The 26,649-nt window shown below is 43.0% G+C and overlaps 1 protein-coding gene across 2 annotated transcripts in view; it reads right to left on the minus strand.

The window, feature by feature from the left end:
• zdhhc17 (zDHHC palmitoyltransferase 17) overlaps positions 1–26,649 on the minus strand; it is a 142,775-nt gene that overhangs the window by 69,463 nt on the left and 46,663 nt on the right. For both annotated transcript variants that reach the window (XM_080191447.1, XM_080191446.1), the window contains exon 3: positions 21,125–21,247. In XM_080191447.1, coding sequence (XP_080047573.1) covers positions 21,125–21,247 — 123 coding nt within the window. The remainder of the gene's footprint in view (positions 1–21,124; positions 21,248–26,649) is intronic.

A 26,649-nucleotide genomic window follows, 5' to 3' on the forward strand; every position in this document is an offset into this window, starting at 1 on the left:
GATAAGGTAGATAGTCAACATCTTTTCCCAAAGGAATGGGAGTCTAAAATTAGAAAGCATAGGTTTAAGGTGAGAGGGGAGAGATACAAATGGGTCCAGAGGAGCAATTTTTTCATAGGGAGGGTGGTGAGTGTCTAGAACGAGCTGTCAGAGGTAGTAAAGTTAAAAGTTTATTTCTTAGTCATAAGTAAGGCTTACATTAACACTGCAATGAAGTTACTGTGAAATTCCCCTATTCGCCACAGTCCGGTACCCATTCAGATCAAAGCACCTAACCAGCACATCTTTCAGAATATGGGAGGAACCCCATGCAGACATAGGGAGAATATGCAAACTTGACACACAGTGACCCAAGTCAGGAATTAAACCTGGATCCCTGGCACTGTGAAATAACAATGCTAACCACTCTGCTAGATGCCACCCCTTCTTAGTAGTAGAAGCGGGTACAGTTTTGTCTTTTAAAAAACATTTAGACAGTTACATGGGTAAGATAGTTATAGATGGGTATGGGCCTAATGTGGGCAATTGGGACTAGCTTAATTGTAAAAGCTGGGCGGCATGGACAAATTGGGCAGAACTGTCTGTTTTCATGCTGTAAACCTCTGACTCTAACTGGGCATCCAATCCCTTAGATTGTGCATCCACTTATATAAGAAACATTATGATCTATAAATTATCCTATAAAGCCGATATATATTCTTGTCCAGGGTCTACCAGGTCACTCCCAAGGATGGACAGTCACTGATGGCAGAAATCCCTTTGGGCTTCACAACTGTCTGACATCGGTGACTGAATTGCCACCAAAACTAACTACCGGATAGCGCTTCCATTCTGCTTTGTCTCTGATGTGAGTCACAAAATTCCTGTAATAAGTAGTCTTCCTTTGGGTTGGGATGATATCCTGAGCCCCCCAGAATACGTGAGCACTGTGTCCTGAAGGACTGTGTCCTTCTGTTTTTGTCACATTTAAGCAGCTCTGACCTATCATATCACCACCTTTGCATCATCAACATCTTAACTTTTGATAACATTGGGTTTCTTTCTGTCCACATCTTTATGTGTTTACCTCAGACTGGCAAAGTCTCAACAGGTGCAGCACCAAAAACTTACACAAAGAACCAGGTTTATCAAAGCACCTCGAGAGCTGCAGAGGGTCTTTTTAAATGGTAGAGGGGCGACAAATCCAGAGCTTAATGCTTCAGCAACTAAATTCCTGAATTAAAATCAAGAACGAGCAAGAGGTCAGGACTGAAGGAGTTTGGAGATTTGGAGGGCTGTGAGGCTGGATGGGTGGTGGCATTGAGGCCATGGAGGGATTTGTAAACAGGATGGGAATTATAAAATGAAGTCCTGAAGGACTGATTGTCTATGAGCATAAGGGTGAGAGAACAAGACTTGGTGTTAGTCATGATTACAATTACATAATTTCAACACAAATCCTCTAAGTTTAATCGTGAAAGGGGCCACTTAAATGTTAAAAATGGCAAGACGTTTATTTTACATAGGCTATCCATCCCCATAGCCTTTGTTCTGATCTAATCCCAGAGTTTAAGCTTCAATTCAGTTCCCACCCAATGAGAATTTCACACGTGTGAGCTTTATGCATGGGGCATGCTTCTCACCCTGTTCTGAACTGTCAGACCCTGGGGGCATTACAGCACCAGCATGTGTTAATGAGGCACTTTGATGCTGAGCAAATGCACTGCAGCTGGAATCAGTCATGATGTGGGGCTAACCCGAAAGCTTGCGAGTATATTATCAAATAAATAGGTTGGGCTAAAACCTGGTGTTGTCAGACTTTTTACTGGAATCAGTCAGCCAGCCATGGACCACAGCACGTTACCTGTCAAGCTGGTAACTGAACTGTACCATGGGAAGTTTAGGGAGAAAATAAAATCAAGTTCTGCAGGAGAGGTTGACATCTGCTTCAGATTGAGGAAAGGGAAACTAATAAGATGATGTTGTCCACAACATCATTTTTTAAGTTGGGAGGAGGTTACAATGATGATAATAAATTTGATCGGTTTTAGTTAAATCTTCCTCAGGACTCACTAATCCTTGCCTCTGCACATTTTCCAACCTCACGGCTCAGCTTATACTCACTAAGAGACTGGAGGAAGTGGATGTTTAAAATAAATCCTCACACACAAGGCAATTGGGAAATGGAATTCTCTGTTATGAATCAATGTTAAACATAAATACATTTTAAAAGTGAATTACACTGTTGCTGAAAAAAAGGAATATGAAAGAATGTGAATAGTGATCAGAGAGTGGGATGAGGTGGTTCATTTTGAAAAATACAACAGCAGCTGTGATGGACAAAATGGCCTGAGTACATGCCAGAATTGAGAAAAAGAACAATTTTGTAGAGACCGTGCTCAGAACAATACCAAAGAATTGCAACTTTTGTTCATTGGCATGGATGGAGGATTGGCAGAGTAAAGGATAAACGGACATTTGCAAGTTGGCAAGCTGTGACTTGTGGAGTGCCAAATGCATCAAAACTGAGGCCTTACTTACGATCTATCCAAGATCTCGCTCTCACGTTTTTGTAGAAGATATCATCATGGCTAATTTCTAAGATTTTAAAACCTGGAAGCTGAAGCTTAAGGGTGGCATAGTGACACAGTGGTTAGCACTGCAGCCTCAGCAGCAGGGACCCAGGTTCGGTCCTGGTTTGGTCACTGTCTGTGGGGGGCAACCATCCTGGAGTTTCATTTGCGGCCTAACCCCCTTACAATTGAATCCTCATAACTATTATACTGGCACACCTTTTATCCCTCCCCCTCTGCACCACGGTTGGTTCTGCTGCAACGAGTTTGGCTGCTGCTGCTTTCCCTAGACAGATTATTCCCCTCAACAGTATCTAAGGCGGTAAATCTGTTTTCCAGGGGAATAGCCACAGGAGATTCCTGCACCACCTGCTTACCTCTCTTGCTCTGTCTGGTGATCGCCCATTCTCTTCCTACCTGAAGGATCTGAGCCCACAGAGTGACCACCTCTTTATACATGCTATCCACTTTGCATCAGTATTCACCCAAGAGAAGGACTTGATAGATGATGAGTCTGGGGAAAGGTGTGTAGATAGCTTGAGTCACGTTGAGATCAAAAAGGTGGTATTGGGGTTCTTGAGAAACATTAAGTTAGACAGGTCTCCGGGGCCTGAAGGGATATACCCCAGGATATATAGAGAAGCAGGGGAAGCAATTGCTGGGGCCTGAGAGAAATCTTTGTATCTTCACTGGCTACAGGGGAGGTCATGATGTGGAGATGCCAGCGTTGTAATGGGATAAGCACAGTAAGAAGTCTCACAGTAAAGTCCAACAGGTTTATTTGGAAGCAGAACCTTTCAGAGTGCTGCTCCTTCATCAAATGAGCGAGGAGCTGTGTTCACAAATAGGGCATATAAAGATATAAACTCAATTTACAAGATAATGGTTAGAATGTGAGTCTTTACAGGAAATCAAGTCTTAAAAGGTACAGACAATGTGAGTGGAGAGAGGGTTAAGCACAGATTAAAGAGATGTGTATTGTCTCCAGCCAGGACAGTTAGTGAAATTTTGCAAGTCCAGGCAAGTCGTGGGGGTTACAGATAGTGTGACAAGAACTCAAGATCTTGGTTGAGGCCATCCTCATGTGCGCGGAACTTGGCTATCAGTCTCTGTTCAGCGAATCAGCGTCGTCGTGTGTCGTGATGGCTGCCTTGGAGAACGCTTACTCAAAGATCAGAGGCCAAATGCCCTTGAGTACTGAAGTGTTCCCCAACAGGAAGAGGACGCTCTTGTCTGGTGATTGTCGAGCAGGTTCATTCATTCGTTGTTGTAGCATTTGCATTGTCTCCCCAACGTACCATGCCTCGAGACATCCTTTCCTGCAGCACATCAGGTAGGCAACGCTGGCCGAATCGCAAAAGTATGTATCGAGTACCCAATGGATAGTGTTCTCAAGTGGGATGATGGCATCCGTGTTGATGATCCAACATGTCTGGCAGAGGTTGCTGTGGCAGGATTGTGTAGTGTCGTAGTCACTGTTCTCCTGAAGGCTGGGTAGTTTGCTGCTGACAATGGTCTGTTTGAGGTTGTGCAGCTGTTTGAAGGCAAGAAGTGGGGGGTGTGGGGATAGCCTTGGCGAGATGTTCGTCTTCAACAATGACGTGTTGAAGGCTCCGGAAAAGATGTCGTAGCTTCTCTGCTTCGGGGAAGTACTGGATGACGAAGGGTACTCTGTCCATTGTGTCCCATGTTTGTCTTCTGAGGAGGAGTGCGGTTTTTTGCTGTGGAGCATCGGAACTGTCAATCGATGAGTTGAGCGCCATATCCTGTTCTTACGAGGGCGTCTTTCAGCATCTCTAGGTGTTTGTTGCAATTCTGCTCAGCTGAGCAGATCCTGTGTCTACGGAGGGCTTATCCGTAGGGGGATGGCTTCTTTAATGGAGGGATATGGTCCCCAGAAAGATAGGGGGGGTTTTAGTTCAGTCGGGCAGCATTGTCAGTGCAGACTTGGAAGGCCAAAAAACTTGTTCCGGTGCTGTTATTTTCTTTGTTCTTTGTACAGGCTGTAACTCTACTCTGTACAGTTACCCATGCGAATGGTCGATGACACCGTTTCTGACAACGTCATGCATGCCCTATTCAGATTCAATGTTGCTGGGAAGAAATCACCATAAACACTACAAATACACTCTCCCTCCCCCTTTAAATTAAACATTCCCAACACATTAAACAAGCCTAACACAAATAGTCAAATAACGACAGTAAGTCAGGCAGTTTAGAGATCGTGGTTCTCTGAATGGTTGTCAGTGAACCTCTGAGGCCTGCTTCTTAGCACTTGCTGTAACCACCTGTTGTAAGTTTATTTATTGGTATCACAAGTTGGCTTACATTAACACTGCAATGAAGTTACTGTGAAAATCCTTGAGTCGCCGTACTCTGGCATCTGTCGGGTCAACGAACTAACCAGCACGTCTTTCGCACTGTGGGAGGAAATCAGAGCACCCGGAGAAAACCCACACATTCATGGGGAGAATGTGTAAATTCCACACAGTGACCCAAGCCAGGGATTGAAGCCCGAGTCCCTGGCGCTGCGATTTGAGATTGATTTGGTGATTGGTTTCTAGTTGAGGTGCCTTTTCCCACAATCGGTTCTGTGTCAGGTTTTCGGGATGGCCCAGCTCATTGCTTGGGACAGTCAGATTTCTGCAGGTTCTGCTCCGAATGGATTGGTTCTCCCAGTTAACAGTTGATCCATGTGCCTCCTCCAGATTCCATGGTCTTGGATTTGAATAGAGTCGCAGACCAATCTGGTCTGTGCTATGATCATGGCAGCCATCCATTTTTCACTTGTAGTATAACTTCTTGCCAGAACTTTTGGCAGAAGGCACAGCGTTTTGTTATGTTTTTCCATTGTACAATCTGATTCTGGTGCTTTTTCTGGACGATTAAACCAATCTTTGGTGGTTTTAATAAGTTGAATGCTGTACATAATTGTTGTTTAATCAGTAACATGTATCTTGAGTGAGCAGTACTTCTGTGTATGAGCAGGAATGAACTCAAACACTTGGCCAATGAACCTTGTTCCCTCGCTGCCTTTAATGATTTCTTCATCTTTGCACAAAACACTCTGCTAGTCTGATTGGAGCAGGATTGTATGGTACTGATCAACTATATTCTATTCGGCTTTCCTTCAAGAAGCTTTCAAATTAATGAGATACAAACTGTGGTCCATCACCACTCACCAATTGCTCAGAGAAACCAAATCTGCTGAATCCCAGTCTCTTAACTGTCTTCTTTAATGACACTGACTTCACAGTGGCAATTTGTGGCCACCTTGAATGAGTATTGAATGATTCACATTTCTCGTTACAGTCAGACGGTCCTGTTTAATCAACATGTACCTGTTGCCAAGCCTATTCTGGACATTCCCATGCTGCTAATAGTGGCGGGTTTCACACTTCTGCTCACGGTGAACATGTCTCGCCTTTTCTTGTCTCATCCAGGCCATCAGAAATAGTTCCTCACTATTTCTTTTATTCTCTCAATTCCACAATGGCCCTCCTGCAACCGGTTCAACATTCATCTTCTCAAAGGTGGTGGAATGGTAACTCTCATTCCCCAAAGGAGTCATCCTGCCTGTAGAAGTGGCACGGTGACACAGTGGTTAACACTGCTGCTTCACAGTACCAGGGACCCGGGTTTAATTCCCAGCTTGGGTCGCTGTCTCTGTGGAATTTGCACATTCTCCCCGTGTCTGCATAGGTTTCCTCCAGGTGCTCTGGTTTCCTCCCGCATTCTGAAAGACATACTGGTTAGGTGCACTGTCACTCTCCGGTGTCTGTTTGGGTCAATGAGGGGAATTTCACAGTAAATTCACTGCAGTGTTAATGTCAGCCTTACTTGCGACTAATAAATAAATAATCCGAGGTCTTGCCTCAGAGTGCCAGGTCCATTACCTTGGAGATATCAGATTACTTTGCCGGTACTTTTTCACTTGTCCTTAGGTGACAGGAGTATTATCTATCAATTCATAGCAGAAGATGCTTCTGCTCAAATTAGCTTTGATAAACTAGCAGGAAAAGCCCATCTGCATTACTATGAACGCTTTGCTGACTGAAATAGAAGAGAAATGGGGAACATATTTATCTTGCCCTTGGACTTCAAATGCTGCTGCACAGAGTGAAATAAAAAAGGAATATTGGTGTTATAGACTAAACCCTGAACATCTTCAACTCTTTCATTCGGAGCAATGCCCATCAAAACATCCCACCAGAGTTTGTGTGCTGACTGCTTTTGCTCCTGTTGCTGTGGTTATTTAAGATGAGCGACCTTTTTATTCTTGTTGACCATTGATGCATGAAGGAAGTCAGCAGCTCTTTTACCAGAAACAGAATATCCTTTCCAACAAACTCAACAGTTTCCATATGGTAAAGAGCTCTAAGTTATGCCTCAAGTTCTTATTCCTGTGGTTTGAAATTTACAAAGGGAGCATTCCGGTAATCCTCACCGTATTTCTCAGTATCCTTTCAACCTTCCTTTTTGTCAAAGCATTCTTTTATATCTTTTGTAAATTCTTCATCCTTATTTTCTTGGCCTTGAACCATATTTGTGACAGTACGCTGAGCCTTCACGGCCTTGGTCCCAAAACTGCTAGCCTCAGCCACAGCTGCTTTTCAAGCTCTCTCCGTAGCTGCTACTTCCTGTTTCTTCAGAGTTTTGGTCAGGCCCGATTCTGAATCAGTCATTAGGTTTACTTTGGCCCAATTTTGCCAGATCTTTTCCAATCAACTTTGATCCACTGGTGTCGATGATTGCCTTTGACAATGTGTGAAGGCTCATCTGCCATCTGTCCATTTAATTGTACTGCTACATCAATATGGCCCTTCAATGAAACCACTTCACCAGTGTAAGTCTTTAACACTATTACAGCGTCTCAGAGGACGATGTCTTTGATAGGACTTTTCTTTGTCAGACAATCTCTCGCACCAGTGAGATTGATGCTCCAGTGTCCATGTCCATCTTTACTGGCAGTGCACCCAGGAGTGGGGTGAGCCAGCATCTATTTTTAACACCAGCAATGGCTCGCACAGTGACAATTCATCCTCAGGCTGTGAATCAAGCCTCTCCTCTGGTTATATTTGTAGTACGTGGATACTTTTTCCTTTGTTCTGTTTGCCGATTCACCTTTTTGCCTGAAGCTTGTTTCTTTTTCCAAGAAAGCTTAATTCAGCTTTCTCCAACAGTTTCTGCACATGGCACCTTGGCACCAACAGTGTGCAGCTGAGTGTCCGGTCTTTGCATATCTTTGGCAATTACGAGTCTGTGTTTGCATTTGGGCTTTGGCAGACATCTTGTGAATCAGGACTAGAAGGCACAGCTTCAAGATAAGGGGGGGGCGGGGGGCAGTTTAGAACGGAGTTGAGGAGGAACTTCTTCACTCAAAGGGTGGTGAATCTCTGGAATTCTCTGCCTGTTGAAGTGGTGGAGGCTACCTCGCTAAATATATTTAAGTCACCGGTAGACAGGTTTTTGGTAGGCAAGGGAATTAAGGGTTATGGGGAGAAAGCGGGAAAGTGGAACTGAGCCACTTCAGATCAACCATGATCTTATTGAATGGCGGGGCAGGCTCGAAGCGCTAGATGGCCTACTCCTGCTCCTATTTCTTATGTTCCTTGTGTCTGAACTCAACTGCTAAGCTTCTCTGGTGACTAGCTCCATTGATAAAGCAATTTCCACGGCTTTCGTTAAAGTCAGCTTGCTTTCGATTAACAACTACTTCTGAATTGCCTCTTTCCCCAAACTACAGAGCACCAGCAGGGTTCAACAGCCTTGGGTTCAACCTTTGCTCTAGTTTGCAAGAGTAGTTGATAGAAATGAAACACAAAAGGTATGCATTTTCCCTGGTCTCAAGCTGAACAGATATATTTGAAGCCTTGTAACAATATGTTAACACAAAAAACATTTGCTGCAAGAAAATGCAAATCTGCTTGCCTTAATGTAAACTTTTTAGAAAGTTGCTGGAAGGTTTAAAGTGGTTAGAGTTTGACGAATACAAAGCTTTCAACTACATGATTGTATATTTTAATATCTCTGAAACAGTCACTTTAAATGTCATGCACTGACAGCAACTACCAAATTATTTCCATTGGTCGGGGGATCTAAAACACGGGAGCACAGTCTCAGGAAAAGGCAATCGATCATTTGGGACTGAGGTGAGGAGAAATTTCTTCACTCAGACGGTTGCGAATCTTTGGAATTCTCTATCTCAGAGACTTGTAGATGCTCCATCGCTGAATATATTCAAGTCTGGGATAGACCGATTTTTGGGGTCCCAGCAAATTAAGGGATTAGAAAGCGGATGAGGAAACGGGGTGACACTGAAACATTTAGAAACATAGAAACCAGAAGCAGGATTAGGCTATTCGGCCCTTCGAGCCTGCTCCGCCACTGATTCACTGATCATCAAATTCAATATCCCGATCTCCCCTTCCCCCGTATCCCTTTAGCCCCAACAGCTATATCTAATTTCTTCTTGAAATCAGACAACCTTTTGGCCTCAAATATTTTCTCTGGTAGTGAATTCCACACATTCACCACCTTCTGGGAGAAGAAACGTCTCCTCACCTCAGTTCTAAAAGGTTTACCCTTCATCCTCAAACTATGACCCTGGACTACCCCACCACTGGGAACATTCTTTCTGAATCTGCCCTATCTAACCCTGTTAGAATGTTATAAGCTTCTATGAGATCCCCTCTCACTCTTCTAAACTCCAGAGAATATAATCCTAACTGACTTAATCGCTCCTCATATGACAGCCCTGCCATCCCAGGAATCAGCCTGGTAAACATTCACCACGCTCCCTCGATAGCAAGGACGTCCTTCTCAGATAAGGACACTAAAACTGCACACAATATTCCAGGTGTGGCCTCATCAACACCCTATACAATTGCAGTAAAACATTCCTATTCCTGTACTCAAATCCTCTTGTTATGAAGGCCAACATACCATTTACCTTCTTTACTGCCTGCTGTACCTGCACGATTTCAGTGACTGATGCACGTCAGCGCCAAGGTCTCACTGAGTATCCACCTCTCTCAATTTACACCCATTCAAGTAATAATCTGTCTTCCTATTATTGCTACCAAAGTGGATAACCTCACATTTATCCACATTATACTGCATCTGCCATGCACATATCCACACATTCATTATGTCCAAATCACAATGCAGCATCTCTGCCTCATCCTCACAGTTCACCCTGCAACCCAACTTTGTATCATCTGCATATTTGGAGATAATACATTCAGTTTCCTCTTCCAAATTAATAATAAATAATGTGAACAGTTAGGGTCCTAACACAGATCCCTGTGGAACTCCACTTGTCACTGCCTGCCATTCAGAAAAAGACCCATTTATGACGACCCTTTGCTTCCTATCTGCTAACCAGCTTTCTATCCATCTCAAGACATTATGTGCAATCCCATGTGCTTTAACTTTACTTAGCAGGCTGTTAAGTGAGGCCTTGTCAAAAGCCTTCTGAAAGTCTAAATAAACCACATTCACTGCTTCTCCTTGGTCAACTCTATTAGTTACGTCCTCAAAAAAAATTCCAATAGATTCATCAAGTATGATTTCCCTTTTGTAAATTCATGCTGACTGTGTCTGATTATCCCACTGCCTTCCAAATGCCAAGTTATGAAACCCTTGATACTAGACTCTAGCAACTTTGCGAGTACCAGCGTTGGACTCATTGGTCTATAGTTCCCTGTTTTCTCTCTACCTCCCTTTTTGAATAGTGTGCTTACATTAGTGACCCTCCAATCTGTAGAAACTATTCCAGAGTTCAAAGAATTTTGGAAAACAACCACCAATGGATCTACTATTTCCAGGACTATTTCCTTAAGTACTCTGGGATGACGGTTATCAGGACCTGGAAATTCATCCATCTTCAATCCCATCAATTTCTCCAAAACCACTTCTCTACTAATACTGATTTCTATCAGTGACTAAATAAAACATCTTTCTCTCAGCAATTCTGATACATTATTCAGAACTTGCTTTGTGAAGACTGAAGCAAAATGTAAATTTAATTCCTGAGCCTTTTTTTTATTCCTTATTACAAATTCTCCAATTTCTGACTGTGAAGGACCTACATTCATTTTTGCCCATCTTTTTCTCTTTACATAGAAACTTTTCCAGTCAGTTTTTACGGTCCCTACTAACTTACTTTCATACTCTATTTTTCCCTTCTTAGTCAGTCCCTTGGTCCTCGTTGCTGAATTTTGAACTGCTCCCAATCCTCAGGCCTATGGTTTTTTTCTTGTCAATTTGTATGCTTCTTCCTTGAATCTCATACCATCTCTAGTTTCTCTTGTAAGCCACGGTTTGGCCACTCTTGTGCCAAACAGGAATAAACAACTTCTGGAGTTCACCAATTTATTCTTTAAATGCCTGCCATTGCCTGTCCACTGTCTCGCCTTTCAGTAATGCTTCCCACTCATCATGGCCAATTCATGCCTCATACCATCATAGTTCCCTTTATTGAGATTCAGGGCCCTAGTCTCAGAATCAACTACATCACTACCCACCTTGACAAAGGATCTACCAAATTATGGTCACTTGTCCTCACCAGGTTGTCAACTAATCCTTTCTCATTGCACAACACGCAGCCCAAGATGGCTAGCTCCCTTGTTGGTTCCTCAACATATTGCTCCAGAAAGCCATCCCGTATGCACTCCAGAAATTTCTCCCCGCGTGTACTATGACTAATTTGGCTCTCCCAATCTATATGCAAATTAAAGTCACCCATTCACCCAAAGAAATTTGGGCGGCACGGTAGCGCAGTGGTTAGCACTGCTGCTTCACAGCTCCAGGGTCCTGGGTTCGAGTCCTGGCTCGGGTCACTGTCTGTGTGGAGTTTGCACGTTCTCGTGTCCGCGTGGGTTTCCTCCGGGTGCTCTGGTTTCCTCCCACAGTCCAAAGATGTGCGGGTTAGGTTGATTGGCCATGCTAAAATTGCCCCTTAGTGTCCTGGGATGTGAAAGTTAGAGGGATTAGTGGGTAAATGTGTAGGGGTATGGGGATAGGGCTTGGGTGGGATTGTGGTCGGTGCAGACTCAATGGGCCCGTTTCTGCACTGTAGGGTTCTATGTTCTATAATCACAGATGTTCCTTTAACACATGCACGCCTGATTTCCCAACATTACGACTCCAGTTTGATGGTCAGTAATGTCTTTGCCCCTTATGTTTTCAGTGGATAGGCATATGGATAACATTGGAATAGTTTAGGTTAGAGGGTCATTAGATTGGTTCCACTGGTTGGCACAACATCAAGGGCCGAAGGGCCTGTACTGCACAGTAATGTTCTATGTTAACTCGATCCATACAGATTCCATATCATCTATGCTTCCATCTTTCCTCACTACCGTATCAATATCATCTTTAATCAACAATGCAACTCCGCCATCTTTTCCTTTCCAAACGTCAACAAAATCAAAGAGATTGCCTTCAACTTCAGGAAACATTAAGGGAAATATGCCGCTGTCAATATCAATGGGGATGAAGCAGAAAGGATTGAAAGCTTCAATGTTTTAGGTGTCCAGATCACCAACAGCCTGTCCTGGTCTCCCCATGCCGACACTATAGTTAAGAAAGCCCACCAACGCCTCTACTTTCTCAAAAGGTGAAGGAAACTTGGCTATGACTTTCACCAACTTTGAGAGATGCACCATAGAAAGCATTCTTTCTGTTTGTATCACAGCTTGGTATGGCTCCTGCTCTGCCCAAGAATGCAAGAAATTACAAAAGGGCATGAATGTAGACCAATCCAAGACGCAAACCAGCCTCCCATCCATTGACTCTGTCTACACTTCCCACTGCCTCGACAAAGCCAGCAGAATTAAGGACTCTGGATGTTCTCTCTTCCATCAGGAAAACATTATAAAAGTCTGAGGTCACGAACCAACCAACTCAATATCAGCTTTTCCCTTGCTGCCGTCAGATTTTTGAATGGACCACCTTGCAGTAAGTTGATCTTTCTCTGCACCCTAGCTATGACTGTAACACGACATTCTGCACTCTCTCATTTCAAAGAACAAAGAAAATTACAGCACAGGAACAAGCCCTTCGGCTCTCCAAGCCTGCGCCGACCATGAATAGTGTGAATGAACAGAGGAATCTAGGTGTATGTGTACATAGATCCCGGAAAGTTGGGAATCAAGTAGATAGGGTTGTTAAGAAGGCATACGGTGTCTTGGCGTTTATTGGTAGGGGGATTGAATTTAGGAGCCGCAGCATCATGTCGCAACTGTACACAACTCTGGTGCGGCCGCACTTGGAGTATTGTGTGCAGTTCTGGTCCCCACATTACAGGAAGGATGTGGAGGCTTTGGAGAGGGTGCAGAGGAGGTTTAGCAGGATGTTGCCTGGTATGGAGGGGTGGTCCTATGAGGAGAGACTGAGGGATTTGAGGTTGTTTTCGTTAGAAAGAAGGCGGCTACGAGGGGACCTTATTGAAACACGTAAGATGATTAGAGGTTTAGATAGGGTGGACAGTGATAGCCTTTTTCCTCGGATGGAGAAAGTTAGCACGAGGGGGCATAGCTTTAAATTAAGGGGTGGTAGTTATAGGATGGATGTCAGGGGTAGGTTCTTTACCCAGAGGGTGGTGAGGGATTGGAATGCCCTGCCTGCTGCAGTTGTAAATGCGCCTAGTTTGGGGGCGTTTAAGAGATCCGTGGATAGGTTTATGGATGGAAAGGGTTTGGTTTAGGTTAGAGGGTCATTCTTTTTTAACTGGTCGGCGCAACATCGTGGGCCGAAGGGCCTGTTCTGCGCTGTAATGTTCTATGCTGCCCAACTGAACTAAAACCCCCTACCCTTCCGGGGACCATATCCCTCTATTCCCACCCTATTCATGTATTTGTCAAGATGCCCTTTAAAAGTCACTACTGTATCTGCTTCCACTACCTCCCCCGGCAAGAGATCCAGGCACCCACTACTCTGTGTAAAAAATCTATCCCGTACATCTCGTTTAAACCTTGCCCCTCGCACATTAAACCTATGCCCCCAAGTAACTGACTCTTCCATCTTGGGAAAAAGTTTGACTATCCACTCTGTCCATGCCTCTCATAATCTTGTAGATTTCTATCAGTTCTACTCTCAACCTCTGTTGCTCCAGTGAGAACAAACCAAGTTTCTCCAACCTCTCCTCATAGCTAATGCCCGCCAAACCAGGCAACATCCTGGTAAATCTTTTCTGCACCCTTTCCAAAGCCTCCACATCCCATTTACTATATATTTCCTATCTGTATTAGACCTTCCAAAATGCATTACCTCACAATAGTCCGGATTAAACTCCATCTGCCATCTCTCCGCCTAGGTCTCCAACTGATCTATATCCTGCTGTATCTCTGATGATTTTCGTCCATATCTGCAAATCCACCAACCATTGTGTCGTCTGCAAACTTACTAAGCAATCCAGTTACATTTTGCTCCAAATCAGTTATATATATTACAAACAGCAAAGGTCCCAGCGCTGATCCCTGAGGAACACCACTTGTCACAGCCCTCCATTCAGAAACACACCCTTCCACTGCTACCCTCTGTCTTAAGTGACCGAGTAAGAAGTCTCACAACACCAGGTTAAAGTACAACAAGATAATTTGATAGTAAACCCACAAGCTTTATGGGTTTGCCCCTTCGTCAGGTGAGTGGAGTGTCCTGGTCACAAACAGAGCATATAAAGGCACACACAGTTTACAGAATACTGATTAGAATGCGAGTCTTTACAGCTAATCAATTATATGATTATGTGCCTTTATATGCTCTGTTTGTGACCAGAACTCTCCACTCACCTGACGAAGAGCAAACCCCAAAAGCTAGTGGGTTTACTATCAAATAAACTTGGACTTTAACCTGGTGTTGTGAAACTTTTACTGTGTTTACCCCAGTCCAATGCCAGCATCTCCACATCACTTCTTTGACCAAGCCAGTTTTGTATCCACCTTACCAGCTCACCTCTGACCCCATGCAATTTCACCTCCTGCACCAGTCTGCCATGAGGGACCTTGTCAAAGACCTTACTGAAGTCCATGTAGACAACATCCACTGCCTTACTTTCATCAATCATCTTCTTCACTTCCACAAAAAACTCGATCAAGTTTGTGAGACACGACCCCCCCTTCACAAAACCGTGTTGCCTCTCACTAATACGTTCACTTATTTCCAAGTGGGAATAAATCCTGTCTCAAAGAATCCTCTCCAATAATTTCCCTACCACTGATGTAAGGCTCACCAGCCTGTAATTACCTGGATTATTCTTGCTACTCTTCTTAAACAAAGGAACAACATTGGCTGTTCTTCAATCCCTGGGATCTCCCCTGTAGCCAGTGAGGATGCAAAGATTTCTCTCAAGGCCCCAGCAATTTCCTCTCTTACCTCTCATTATTCTGGGGTATATCCTCTCAGGCCCTGAGGACTTGTCTATTTTAATGTTTCTCAAGAACCCCAATACTTCCTCCTTTTTGATCTTAACATGATTCAAACTATCTCCACATCCTTTCCCAGACTCATCATCCACCAAGTCCTTCTCTTTGGTGAATACTGACGCAAAGTACTCATTTAATACCTCACCCATTTCCTCTAGCTCCACGCATAGATTCCCTCCCTTGTCCTCGAGTGGGCCAACCCTCCTCCTTGTGACCCTCTTGCTCTTTATACATGTGTAAAAAGCTTCGAGATTTCCTTAATCCTGCTGGCCAATGCTCTTTCATGACCCCTTTTAGCAATTCTTACTCATTGCCTAAGTTCCTTTCTATTTCTTTGTATTCCACACTTGCTTTGTGTGTTCCCAGCCTCCTACCTTTGATAAGTGCTTCCTTTTTCTCTTTGACTAGACTCACAACATCTCATTATCCAATGTTCCCAAAACTTTCCTTCTCTATGAATGGTATGCTTTGTCTGTATAGCACGCAAGGAACAATACTTTTCACTGTATGTTAATACATGTGACAATAATAAATCAAATCAAATCCTAAACACTGAATAGTCCTCAACGTTTAACTCCCATCCTTGGAACCACGTCTCCGTAATGCCGACTACATCATACTGCGCAACTAATTCATAGTTTTGTTTCGATTGCTCCAAGCATTTAGGTACAAAACCTTAAGGAGCACATTTTTAACATGGTTTTTCCCCCTTCCTACTTTTTTTTCCTTGGTTCTAATTTGAGACTGGCCCTTGATTTCGCTGACTATCATTTTCCATATTTTCCTTCCTGTCTTTCAGTTGAACTCCAAGATCAGCAAAGTTCATACTGAATGGCAGAGCAAGGTCAATGAGCAGTGTGGTCTATGCGTGCTCCCATTTCTTATGTTCTTCTGTTCACAGACTGCAGAGAATATACATTACAGTATAATATTACTACATGCCTCATTTGGAGATGCATCTTCTGTTTCTAGCTGTTTGGTTGTTGATCTATTCATTCCGGCTGATGGTGAGTTGAACTCCTCAGAGGGTGACAAGGTAGGGAGGCAACCTGTCTTGGAACTCTATGATACCCATCAGTTGTATAGGTGCAGACAAGTAGCTTTTTGAACCATTTGATCTCTGGAATCAAGGTAAGCCTTTTGTCAAGTCTTTTGGTAACGCTATGCAGAGAGGGTGGATGTGGACGAGAGAGAGAAGAGGCAGACCCAAATTCTTTGCATCCATTTTATAGGCATCTCTTTATCCAGAGACTCCCAGATTTTTATTTATACTTGACGGCCTTCACCTACGTCAAATGTTTACGGAACATCCCTACGTTAGGCTCATACGGGGGCATGTCTCAAGGTTCAGCTTTTATGGCAAAGCAGGCACAGGGAAAGCATGATTGTTGAGAGATAAATTTCTAATCAAAAAAAAGGAAAAGGGGATACGGTGAACGGGTAGGGCAGTGGATTTGTGACCGGGAGTAACCAGTCATGATCAGATTGATGGTGGGGCAGGCTTGAAGGACTGGATTTACTTCTCCTCCTAACCCCCGTGTTCCTTGTGCCCAATGGGAGTTAGGTACATAACTACTTTAGATCTATCATTTGGTCTTCCTATAAGTTACTAATAGATCCACTGACCCTCCCTCAGACCGCTGTGGATGCTTCATTGTTGAAAACATTGAAAGATTGGTCAGAGAGATTTTTTAGTTTCTCCGGGAATTCAGGATACGCGGAATGGATGGGAAAATAAGCCCAAGCTCAGCCATGATCATATCAAGTGGCAGAGCCATGTGGTCTTCTCCTATTCCAATGTCTTACATTCTTATCCAAGTTAAATAGATTCTAAAGAGAGGGATAAGCCAACCATAGCTAACCAAGGTAGTTAAGGAGAGTATTAAGTTGAAAGAAAAAGCATACAAGGAGACAAAAGTCAGTGTTAGCTCCAAAGACTGGGATATATTCAGAATCCTACAAAGAAGGATGAAAAAGATAATAAAGAGAGAGAAAATAAATGACAAATATAAAAACTTCAATTAGAGCTTCTTTACGTTTATAAAAAGGATGAGAAATCAAAGTGAGTAAGGGCTCCTTCAAGAAAACAAATTTGGGGAGATAGTCATGGGGAACAAGGAAATGGCACAGGAGTTAAACAGATATCTTGCATCAGTCTTTATGGCAGAAGATACTTTGAACATCCCATTAACACTAAAGGATACAAGGGCAGAATCAAGTACCCTTGTCATCACTGGAGAGGTATTAGAAAATTAATGGGGTTAGAAGCAAATCAGTCTCCTGCCCCTGATGGCTTGCATCCACGGATCTAAAAAGCAGCAGCTACAGGCAGTAGATGCATTGTTAGTAGTTTTTCAAAAACCTTGGATTCTGGAGAAGCACTGGGGGATTGGAAAACTGCCAATATGACACCCTGATTCAAAAAGGGAGGGAGGCAAAAAGCGGGAATTATAGGCCGATTAGCCTAACATCTGTTGTTGGTAAAACGTTGGAGTCAATTAAGGCAGTAATAGCAGCACAGTTGGAAAATCAAAATCTAATCAAGCAGAGTCAGCACGGCTTCATTGAAGGGAAATCATGCCTGGCTAATTTATCAGGGTTTTTCAGGTAAGTTTCAAACAGAATGGATAGAGGGGAACCAGTAGATCTGTTGTATTTGGACTTCGAGAAGGTGTTTGACAAGCTACCTCACAAAAGGTTATTGGTATGGATAGCGATTTGGATAACGGGCAGGAAACAGTGAGTGAGGATAAAGGGTTCTTTTTTCAAGTTGACAGCCTGTAACCAGTGGGGTTTCACAGGGTTCAGTGCTGGGACCACAACTGTTACTAATATATATTCACTTGGAGGAAGGAAGCAAATGTATTGGTGTCAAATTTGCAGATGACACAAAAATAGGCTGAAAAGCAAGTTGCGAGAGGAGTACAATCAGTTTACAAAGGGGTATTGATAGGTTAAGTGTGCAAAAAGTAGACAAATGGGGTATAACATGGGAAAATGTGAAGTTGTTCATTTTGGGAGGGAAAACAAAAGAACAGAGTATTATTTAGGTGGAGAAAAACTGCAAATGGGACTTGTGGTTATCTGTGCAAGCAACACAGAAAGCTAGCATATAGGTTCAGCAGGTAGTCAGGAAGGCTAATGAAATGTTGGCCCTTATTTCAAGATGGTTGAAGTCTCAGAGTTGGGAATTCTTGCTGCAAGTGTGCAATGTACTCTTGAGGTGACACGCGGAGTACTATGAGCAATTTTGAGCCTCTTATATAAAGAGGCAGCTCACAAAAGATTCACTCAGATGATCTACAGCATGGGGGGATTGCCTTATAAGGAAAGGTATAGGAACTGGTTGACTTTACTCATTGGACTTTAGAAGAATGAGAGCTGATGTCATTGAAAAATATAGATTTCTTAAGGGGCTTGACAGGGTAGCTGCTGAATGTTTCCCCTCATGGGAAAGTCTAGGACCAGAAGGCATAGTCTCAGAACAAAAGGGTGCAAATTTAAGACTGACGTGAGGAAGAATGCCTTCTCTTAGAGGGTTGAGAGTCTGGGAATGCTTTGCCACAGAGAGCTACGGGGACAGAACCTTTGTGTATATTCAAGGGTGAGATGGATAGATTTTTGATCAATCAGGGAATCAAGGTTTATTGGGAAAGGGCAGGAAAGTGGATGTTAGGAATGTCAGATCAGCCATGACCCTATTGAATGATGGAACAGCTCAAGGGACCAAACGGTCTCCTCCTGTTCCTATTTTTTTAAAATCCTGCGTAACTCCTAGACTTTGTACAATGAGCAAAATATTGCTTCATAAAAATATATGCTGGTTCATCAGGATCAAGGGCTCAGTTACAAGAAAGTCTGTCACTCTGAAGTTGAAATAAATATCTCGGATTAAAAACATCCCAAAAAGTGAAGTTAGAAAGTGTATTTTAAGTGAGTTAGAAAGTGTACTTTAAGAAAGCCAGAAATACTATGAAGTGCATGTCAAATTAATCAAGTAGGACAAGTATTTGAAGTTCAGAAGGGTATTAATTCGCCTCTAACAAATGCCTGTGCATAAATCTTGTTATCATTTGGGCTGGTGTGCTCCTTTATGAATCTGAATCTTTATTAATCTGTGACCAACTTCTGTCTGTTCTCCTCCAATTCCTCCTTTCTTCCATTGTCTAACTTCCTCTGCCTCTAATTTTAGCCTGACTACAAAGTTCAAGTTCAAAAAGAAAGCTACGGCTACAGACAATTCATAACAAATGTATTCCAAAGATAAAAACTAGAGTGTTGTAGAGGGACACCAAATCAGAGGGCAGCAATTAGTTTGCTCAATAAATTGGAATATATTTTGTTCTCATCATGCAAGTGACAGACTTCTAATGCAAGTCCAAAGATGATAATTTGAAAATAAACTGGACATCTTTAAACTTACCAAGACCAAATTGAGTTGGACAACATTGTGTGGGGAGATGCTGGCGTCGTAGTACTGTCACTGGACAACTAATCCAGAGGCCCAAGCTTATGCTCTGAGGACACACGTTTAAATCCCATCAATGGAACTTGAATACAAATAGTAAAGTCTAGAATTGAAAGCTATTCATCAGTAATGGTGACCATGAAACCATCATTGACCATTCTAAAAACCAATTTAGAGAAGTCCTTTAGAGAAGTTAAATCTGCCATTCTTAAAGTCTGGCCTGCACGTGATTCCAGATCCACAGCAATATAGTTGACTTGTAATTGCCCTCTGAATTGGCCAAGGAAGCCACTCAGTTTAAAGGCAATTTGGGATGGGTAATCTTACTTGTGGTAGAAGCATAGAGTTCCTACAGTGCAGAAGGCGGCCGTTCAACCCATCGAGCCGCACCAACAATTCCACCCAGGCCCTATTCCTGCAACCCCATATAGTTACCCCGCTAGCCCCCCGACACAAAAGGGCAATTTAGCTTGGTCAATTCAGCTAACCTGCATATCTTTGGACTGGGGGAGGAAACCGGACCACCCGAGGAAACTCACGCAGACAGTGACCCGAAGCAGGAATTGAACCCGGGTTCTGGCGCAGTGAGACAGCAGTGTTAACCTCTGTGCCACTGTGCCACCCAGATGGCCACTTTTTTTTTTAAATGCACATGCCTACGGCATTATTTTTAAATTGAACCCAGAAACTGTTGGCTTTTAAAAATTTTTTTTAAGGCTAATCAGTCATATTACACAAATCCCTGACCTGATTGCTGTAATGACCGTAGCAAAATAGGAATAGCCAAATGAAGTAACAACATAAAATACAGATAGAAAATACCATAATTCCTTGCAATCTTTCTTCCGGGCATGTCGCCATTGTGCACTTCTCCCTGTAAGGATTTCTGTTTATCTCTTTGCTGTTCTTGTACAGATCAAAACATGTGTCTGACTCGTGTCCCATTAGCTAATTAATAGTTAAAGATTCTTCTCTTCATTTTGAAGGTGGCCCAGCTCATGAGAGTCCTGCATAATCAATATTCCACAAACTGACTTACTGCTTTGTTCATTACCTGAGGGCGTTTATCCACATTAGATGGATCTACGTTGTTCGCTAAATCCAAGTTACTGTTGGATTAGATCGAGTTGGGATTAAGTGATACATTGGATTGTAAATCCACTTTCCCTGAAACACCAGTTCTGAGACCAGAAATTCAATTTATCTTGCAAATAAGCTGCACATTCAGGCATTTTGCCCCCTGGACCTTTTCTGCTGTGATGTGTATCCCCAAAATATGAATCCTCCTTCAATGTTAATTAAAAATTTTAAAAACTTGGGTAATTTTGAACTAATAACTTTAGTTTGCTCTCATAACAAGGTGTCACAAATTGCAAAATCTTGAAAGAAATTAACAGCATGGCATGAATAACTGGACCTCGACTCAGCAGAGAAAGGGTTTCAAACATAAACTAATGGTTATAGTGACATCATAAGTAATGATTATGAGTGAGATTCTTTCTGGACAGGCATTCAGCAAAGTACAAGAGATACAAGACATAGCGATGTAATTTTCATTTCATAAATCAGACCATCAACACGCACCAGTCTTCTTATCAGGTTTCAACAAAATTACTACAAAGCAATGTATACCACTGCACAAATCAGTCAAATAGCAATGAATCTCGAGGGCCTACCTGCTCAGATCAATTCTGTTATTAATAGCAGCCCAGTGTAGAAGTGTAACATTTTCTTTGTCAGGTTGCCGTACATCGTAACCTGCTTCCACAAGCTCTCGACAGCGGTCAAATATTCCATACCTACAAAAAAACAGAAGAAATTTTTGCTATACCTATGTGTCTGTTTGTGTTTGTATAATTTATTTTAATCCAGACTTAAATTCATTAGTTTCCTTTTTATTTCTCAGGGTCGATATACAATTCTGGAAAATACATTCCAGAACTTCCTAACTGTTAACAGTATCCCTCAATACTGTATTAATCAGATCAGGAAATTCCTGGCTTCATTCTGAGGTATGTGTGGAGTTGCTCCTCAGCAGGGAAGGGGAATAGTCGGAATGCTACAATTAGCCTCACAATATTTTGGCTAAATAAGGCATTGTGAAGGTGAGGATACAAGGAGACATTCGGTGGGAGGGGAAAGATATCCTGACTCCAATCTCTTATTCAACACCACCTGCTGGAAATTGCCAATGTGTGGGCAGTGTCGCTCTTTGCTCCGCAGTTTCCAAACTCCTTGGTGTCCTACCAATATTCACAGTTTAGCTGATACTTAGCTCTTTGATCAGGTAGGTTACTGCTCCCAAACGTTAGACCTCACTGAGACGACACAAAAGTGTTTCGTAAATCAGTTTTAAGTCACTACATGACTCGTTGTGTCCTGTACATAGGAGAGTCCTCTCAGAATTCATTAATTCCATATAATTTACAACACAAACAGAAGCCATTCAAACTATCAGGTCCACACCAGCCTCCTCAGTAAAATGTTCCACTTCTTTTTTTCTCTTATGGATACAATACAAGAATGAGGGGGAATAGACCTGTTAACTCCACTAATTGTATGTTGAGAAGCAATGAGCCTGAAGCTATCCTTTATCTTTTTTTGTTTTTATTCCAATTCAATCCAATCAAGTCCAATTCAGAATCTCAACAAGCTGACAAGTTCCCGGTCCGAGCTGACAAGACAGGGCTCTGCTTGATCTACATGATCCAAGCTGATTGGAGCAGGTATAGCTCCTCCTCCAAGACTGGATCTCATTTGCATCATAGCCAAAAGGCCAAGATGCCGCTTTTAAAAATTGCTTCAAATGAAGCTGAAACATAACATGACTTCAACCAAGTACAGCATGTCAATACTACACCTGATCTTAGCCAAAAGGCCAAGTGATAGCAAGATCACAGACTCTCCCAGCTCCTCCTCCCCTCAAGTGTTAAAGCCATCCTTTTATATTCATTTGAGTAAAACAACAATTAAAGCAGACAAATTAATGAAAAATCCAATCAACACAGCCTGAAAAGAGGGTTCACCAATACCAATCACCTCTTTAACAATGCAATTTCCACAAAATAATTGTCATTAAAGCATTACAATGCAATTGTCATTTAACAAAGTGATTGCCATCGGACCGCAACACTGAATCAGACATTGAAAATCTATTTGGCCTTTGTGCTGCTTAGCCACAGTCCAAAGATGCACAGGTTAGGTTGGTTGGTCATGCTAAATTGACCTTAGTATCAGAGAGATCATCAGGGTAAAAGCATGGGGTTACGAGAGTAGGGTCTGGGTGGGATTGTGGTCGGTACAGACTTGATGGACCAAGTGATCTCCTTCTATACTGTAGCAATTCTATGAATTCTGTGAATCATGGCTGATCTGACTGTGGCCTCAATACAGATACATAATTCCCTAAAAGTGGCATCACAGGTAGATAGGGTTGTAAAGACTGCTTTTGGAACATTGGCCTTTATAAATCAAAGTATTGAATATAAGAGTTGGTTTGTTATGGTGAGGTTGTGCAAGACATTGATGAGGCCAAATTTAGAGTATCGTGTGCAGTTTTGGTCACCTAATTACAGGAAGGATATTAATAAGGTTGAAAGAGTGCAGAGAAGGTTTACAAGGATGTTGCCGGGACTTGAGAAACCGAGTTACAGAGAAAGGTTGAATAGGTTAGGACTTTATTCCCTGGAGCGTAGAAGAATGAGGGGAGATTTGATAGAGGTGTATAAAATTATGATGGGTATATATAGAGTGAATGCAAGCAGGCTTTTTCCACTGAGGCTAGGGGAGAAAAGAAACCTGGAGGACATAGGTTAAGGGTGAAGGGGGAAAAGTTTAAAGGGGATCTGGGGGGGCTTCTTCACACAGAGTGGTGGGAGTGTGGAATGAGCTGCCAAATGAAGTGGTGAAAGTGGCTCACTTTTAACATTTAAGAAAAACTTCAACAGGTACATGGATGAGAGGGGTGTGGAGGGAATATGGTCCAGGTGCAGGTCAGTGGGACAAGGCAGAAAAATGATTCAGCACAAACAAGGAGGGCCAAAAGGCCTGTCATGTTCTATGGTTCTAACTCTACCTTCTGATACATAACCCTTGGTAATCAAAAGTGCAACTCTGTTTTTAATACTGCAAATTCAATGGCCCAGTCTGGGCTACATTCCAGAGAAGAAAACTCCACAGACCAGCAACTCTTTAAGGCAAAGAACTGGCCCATTTCCATCTTAAATGGGCGATGACTAATTTCCAAACTGTGTCCCCCTAGTTGTAACTTCAGAATCCCTGCAAAGGGGAGATATCCTAGCAGCACCCACCCTGACAAATGATCCACAGGATCCCACATTTCCACAAAATCGCCTCTCATTTTACCAAACGCAAATGATAATAGGTGCAAACTGTTGCACCATGCCTCATCAGGTAACCCCTTCGTCCTAGAAATCTGTCCATTGAACCTTCTGAGTATTTTCCAATGCAATTTCTTTTTATTCATTCAAGGAATATGGGCAAAACTGACAACACCAGCATTTACTACACATCCGGTGCCTCGGGACGACACTGGAAATGTAGTATTACATGTTAACGTATTGTCTTTTTATTCCACAGGGTCGGTCCACCTTGTTGTCAAACGAGGGGCATGCACACGGTGGGTCGTGCGTGGGCTGCTCTTGGAGGTTCCGGGGGTGGCCTAGTACTTCGTGTCGGTGTGTGTGCATAATCCTGGACCAGTAGACGGGCGCCACAACAGCTCAGTGACTATCACTGCTAGCTGTACAGATACATGGATTTGGGCCTGTGTCTGTGGGAGTTTGCGCATTCTCCCTGTGGTTGCGTGAGTTTCCTCCGGGCGCTCCGGTTTCCTCCTACACCCCAAAGATGTGCTCTTAGGCTGACTGGTGTAACAAATTGACACTATTCTCCCCTGAATCTGGCTACATTAGGGCTTCCACTCACATACACACAGGGCAGGGTAGGTGTGGGAAGATGCGGCGGCGTGGGCTCGTTGGGCCGAAGGGCCTGTTTCCTGTGCTGGGATGTTCTTTGTTATCCCTAAATGCCCTTACCGCCTTCTTAAACTGCTGCAGTGCATGTTAACTACACCCATAGTGCAGTTGTAGATGCGTCTAGTTTGGGGGCGTTTAAGAGATCTCTGGATAGGTTTATGGACGAAAAGGGATTGGTATAGGCTAGTGGGTCATTGTTTTTGTAACTGGTCGGCGCAACATCGTGGGCCGAAGGGCCTGTTCTGCGCTGTAATGTTCTATGTTCTATGTTCTATGTTCTATGCTGTTAGGGAGGGAGTACCAGAATATTAACCCAGGAACAGTGATGGTGAACACTGCTGTTACTGTATGCCAGTGGTAGAGTCCAATTAAGTGGGCTGCTTTTTCCAGGGTGGTTTTGAGCTTCTTGCGCGCCAGGGACCCTGGTTCGATTCCTGCCTTGTGTGGAGTCTGCACACTCTCCCCATGTCTGCATGGGTTTGGAGGAGGCAGGTGAGGAGCATAAGGCTGGTGTGGATCTGATGGCTTGAATGGTTTGTGTTTGTGCTGTAAATTGTGTGGAATTGATGAATTCTGAGGGGACGCTCCAATGTACAGGACACGACAATGAAACATAGGAGCAGGAGGAAGCCATTTGGCCCTTAGAATTGCTCCGTCATTCATTAAGATCGTGACTGATCATCCAAATCGATCATCTAATCCTGCTTTTTCCCCATAACCTTTGATCTCATTCACCCTAAGTGAGAGATCCAGCCACTTCTTGAATGCGTTCAATGTTTTGACATCAACTACTTCCTGTGGTAATGAATTCCACGGGCTCACCACTCTTTGGAAGAAGAAATATCTCCTCACCTTCGTCCTAAATGGTCTACCCCGAATCCTCACACCGTGACCCCTGGTTCTGGACTTCCCCCCACCATCGGGAATATCCTCCCTGCATCTTCCCCGTCTAGTCCTGTTGGAATTTTAAAAGTCTCTATGAGATCCCTTCATTTATCTGAACTCCTGCAAAAACAATCCTAATCTGGTCAATCTCTCTGCATACATCAGTCCCACCATCCCCGGAATCAGCCTGGTAAACTTTTGCTGCACTCCCTTTCTCAGAAACGGAGCCCAAAACTGTACACAATTCTCTAGGTGTGGCCTCACCAAGGCCCTGTATAATTGCAACAACACATCCCTGTTCCTGTAATCAAAACCTCTTGCAATGAAGGCCAACATGCCATTCGTTTTCTTTACCGCCTGCTGCACCTGCATGCTTACCTTCAATGACTGGTGCACAAGGACACCCAGGTCCCGCTGCACACTCCCCTCTCTCAATTTACAGCCATTCAGGTAGTTATCTGCCCTTTTGTTTTTGCTTCCAAAGTGAATAACCTCACATTCATCCAAATTATACTGCACCTGCCATTGATTTGCTCACTCACCCAACCTGTCCAGGTCATTGTGAAGATCTTTGCATCCTCGTCACAGTTCACCCTCCCATTCAACTTGGTATCATGTGCAAACTTTGAGATGTTACATTTTGTTCCCTCGTCCAAATCATTAATATAGATTTCTTCTCTGCCAACCAGTTTTCTATCCATCTCAATATACTTCCTTCAATCCCATGTGCTTTAATCTTGTATGATAATCTCTTGTGCAAGACTCTGTCAAATGCTTTCTGAAAGTCCACATATACTGCATCTACTGGTTTCCCCTTGTCATCTCTACTCGTTACATCTTCAAAGAACTCCAACAAATTTGTTAAGCATGATTTTCCCTTCATAAATCCATGTTGACTCTGTCTGATCCTGCCACTGCTTTCTAAATGCTCTGCTATAAAGTCCTTGATAATGGATTTGAGAATTTTCCCCATTACCGAGTCATGTAGTGACTTCTTGCTCGCTTATGAAACACTTTTGTGTCACCTCAGTCTGATACTTGGGAGCAGTGACCTATCTGACCAAACAGCTAAACCAAGGTTAAACTGACAGTATCGGTGGGCCACCAAGGAATTAGGAAACAGTGGAGAAAAGGCAATGCTGTCCACACATGGACAATTTCCAGCAGGTATTGCTGAATAAAAGACTGGAGTCAGGGTCTCTTTTATCATCAATCTTTTCCATCAGAACCTTCCATTCGATGTTAACGTAACAATTTGTCTTCCTGTTTGAGCTTTTCATTCTTCACTGTACTCTTACATTCTGATAGGATTTTCTTTT

Source organism: Carcharhinus amblyrhynchos, chromosome 6 (assembly GCF_965287045.1).
Source record: "Carcharhinus amblyrhynchos chromosome 6, sCarAmb.v2.hapA, whole genome shotgun sequence".
NCBI lineage: Eukaryota > Metazoa > Chordata > Chondrichthyes > Carcharhiniformes > Carcharhinidae > Carcharhinus > Carcharhinus amblyrhynchos.